This window comes from Bactrocera latifrons, unplaced genomic scaffold (genome assembly GCF_001853355.1).
Source record: "Bactrocera latifrons isolate USDA-ARS-PBARC rearing strain unplaced genomic scaffold, ASM185335v1 scaffold_149, whole genome shotgun sequence".
In the NCBI taxonomy this organism is placed as follows: domain Eukaryota; kingdom Metazoa; phylum Arthropoda; class Insecta; order Diptera; family Tephritidae; genus Bactrocera; species Bactrocera latifrons.
This window is the reverse complement of record NW_017534952.1, coordinates 79,723-82,650: the sequence shown is the minus strand read 5'-3', so window position 1 is coordinate 82,650 and position 2,928 is coordinate 79,723. Positions and strand designations below refer to the sequence as shown.

Below are 2,928 nucleotides of genomic sequence, written 5' to 3'. Positions count from 1 at the left end.
CAATATTATTGGTAGAGTGTACTGAGACAAGTAGCAGGATTTATTCACTTGTTGCATAGTGCTTTTGTTGCTTTGTAATTTCAATGTGTATTATTGAGAAATGCTCAATAGTCTCCTTTTTGTATTGTCAATTATTTACTTCCAAACCAACGAGTAATTAAACAGTAATGGAGCATTACGTAATTGTAAGCACAAAGTAATGGATATTATACTGGCAAAAAAAAAAAAGAAATAATAATAACAAAAAACCACTGTATGCGAATGCGAGTGTGTACACGCACACAACTAAATAATAAAAGTGAATATTTTCTATTCCATTTCGAAAGAATTATCTCTTTTTCTTGCAAAGAAAGTACTGTTAGTTGGAAGCTTCTGATTTTTAAAAGCTTCTACACACATTACAAAAACTTTGAAAAATAACTCAGTAAGAAAAAATACAGTTWTTRTTGATTAGAAAATATAATACCACGATAGAACCCTTCGTGAACGCGCCTATGTATCTTTTATTTCTTTTGTTTCATTATCCTTTGGCATTATACAGTTTAGTTAAAAAATTTTGATTACGAAAGAACATACTTAAAAAACATTTGGGCCAACAAAAGAAATTATTAAATCAAGTCGCAAAATTTGAAACCATTCTTAACCACATAGCTTTCTTTTCTGTACAAGCATCAAATATACATAAATAAACACACATCACCAGCTAAATTGAATTGTACTCAAAATTTATTATTTGTTTTCTACTTAACAGTAACAATAATTTATAGATCAAGCACAAAATCATTTTTAAAATGATCAGCACAGAATAAAATAGAGGGGCACCAACTCAACACCTATGGAGTCAAATTGTAAAATTTTTTTTTTTTTTTAATTTTTTGTTTTTTGTTTTTGGTTTTTTGTTGACTAAATTTTAGTAATTTTCAGTAGTTCTGACATAATTGACGCCGGACGGCATTGTCACTTTGTCGTATCCCTTTGGGAACAGCTTGTTTGCTTCCTCGTCAGTCACAGTTGGAAGAATCATGACTTTGGTGCCGGGCTGTATTTGAGGAGAACAATATAAACAGCTATTAATACGTAAAAGTAAGTAAATGTAGTGGCACTTACAGTCCAGTTGGCGGGTGTGGCCACAACCTTCAGCTTGTCGGTCAATTGCAATGAGTCCAGGCAACGTAAGATCTCACTGAAATATGAAATAGTTTCGGTTGTTTTAGGAATACATATTTTTGTATTGAATKATYTTTGGAACTCACTCAACATTTCGGCCCATGGACATGGGGTAGAACATCGAAACACGAACTTTGTGATCGGGGCTGATGATATAGAGCGCGCGAATGGTTTTACCAATTTCTGGGTCACGTTTCTGCTCCTCATCCAACATGCCGAAGAGTACAGCCAGATCACGATCAGGATCTGCAATGATCGGGTAGGGGAATTCTCCGGGAATATCCAGACAATAGGACTTAATATCGTTCACCCAGTCAACGTGCGATTGCAAATCATCCACGGAGTGAGCCAGACACTTGGCATTACGYTTGGCGAATTCTGGCTGATGAACGGCGATGCGTCCCAACTCGGTGGTGCAGACGGGTGTAAAGTCCGAGGGGTGTGAGAATAGAACAACCCAACTGTGAAACATTCAGACATGGATATTTAAGTAAGTACTTAGTGAATGTAAATAACAGTAGAATATTTTTTTGCTTTATGACTTTTAATTATCACGCGCTCTTATCATTGAACTTCAGCTATATTTACTTTAATTACGCTATCTTACAACGTACAACTTTATATGCTGCCTCGCTTAAGAATGTACGTATGTACATAGGTATTTGGTGATAACGTGAGCTACCCAAGTGCAATTTACAGTTCAGTCTAATTAAGCTTATTTTCAATTGGATAACAATGCATAAACTTTTCGACTTACGAGTTTCCTTGCCAATCATAAAAACTGATTGGACCGTGGGTAGTCTCAGCTCTGAAGTTCGGCACAGTTGCTCCCAAACGCATTTTAATATGTAGTATATATCTTATATATTTCTACTCTTATAAAAGGTATTTCTCACAAAAGTGATATTTTGACAAAACAACCCGATTCGGACACGAAGACGCTTTTTCACAGACTAATGACAACTACGCGCTGCACAGCTATTTATATACGCGACAGCTTTCGGCGTGGCTCGTTTAATTGAACGACAATCGCTTATTCTATTATGCTGCTCCAGCTATTCGCCAGCCAGAGGAGCGCTTGGACATTGATAACAGGTTTTAATGGCTGGGGACAAGTAGAGGAGCGGCTGGTAAACTTTGTCAGCTGCTGAGAGTGTAAATGAGTCGAAATGATTTCGATAAGCACCCTTTTCTCCGTTGCGAGAAGGGTCGGTAGCACGTACTTCTATGTTGGGCATGGGCTAAGTAGTAAAGACTGAGATAAACTCGCGGCTTCCTTCCCACAGTGTCTTCGTTTCTACGTTTTAACGCTTAAGTATAACAAAACATAATTCATGATTTCACAATATTTGTTTCTATGTACGAATTTTTGAATGCCATATTAATTTGGTATTCTAAGTAGGTTCAGCGTTATAAGTACACAAGTATATACATACATATATATTTGCGTAAGTATTTGCTCAGTTTCTGGGCGTAGTGTGATCTTCGAGTTACAAAGGGAATAGTATATAAATGTAACAACAATAAAAAATATTGAAAATGGTATTTGTTTTTCAATTTTTTGTGTTGTTGTATATACAGTGGAGAACAAAAGTGTACATGCGATTCAATTTAATTAATTGCTGATACTGAAGGCAGAGGAGAAATCCTAACAAGTTATATATATCTAACAAGATTCCACACGATGGAAAGCTTTTAAATGAAGATTCTTAATAAGAATTTAGGAAATATATTATAGGCGAAAATCTTCAAAAGCTTCGT

At 35.6% G+C, this 2,928-nt stretch overlaps 1 protein-coding gene across 1 annotated transcript; it reads right to left on the bottom strand.

The window, feature by feature from the left end:
* Positions 1 to 871: 871 nt before the first annotated feature.
* LOC108965791 (peroxiredoxin-6-like) lies at positions 872 to 2,007 on the bottom strand. Its single transcript, XM_018928408.1, has 4 exons — positions 1,925 to 2,007; positions 1,254 to 1,628; positions 1,108 to 1,183; positions 872 to 1,039 (listed from the first exon to the last, which is right to left on the bottom strand). The coding sequence occupies exons 1-4, from the start codon at positions 2,005 to 2,007 to the stop codon at positions 911 to 913; spliced, it is 663 nt and encodes a 220-aa protein (XP_018783953.1). The 3' UTR covers positions 872 to 910.
* Positions 2,008 to 2,928: the final 921 nt, after the last annotated feature.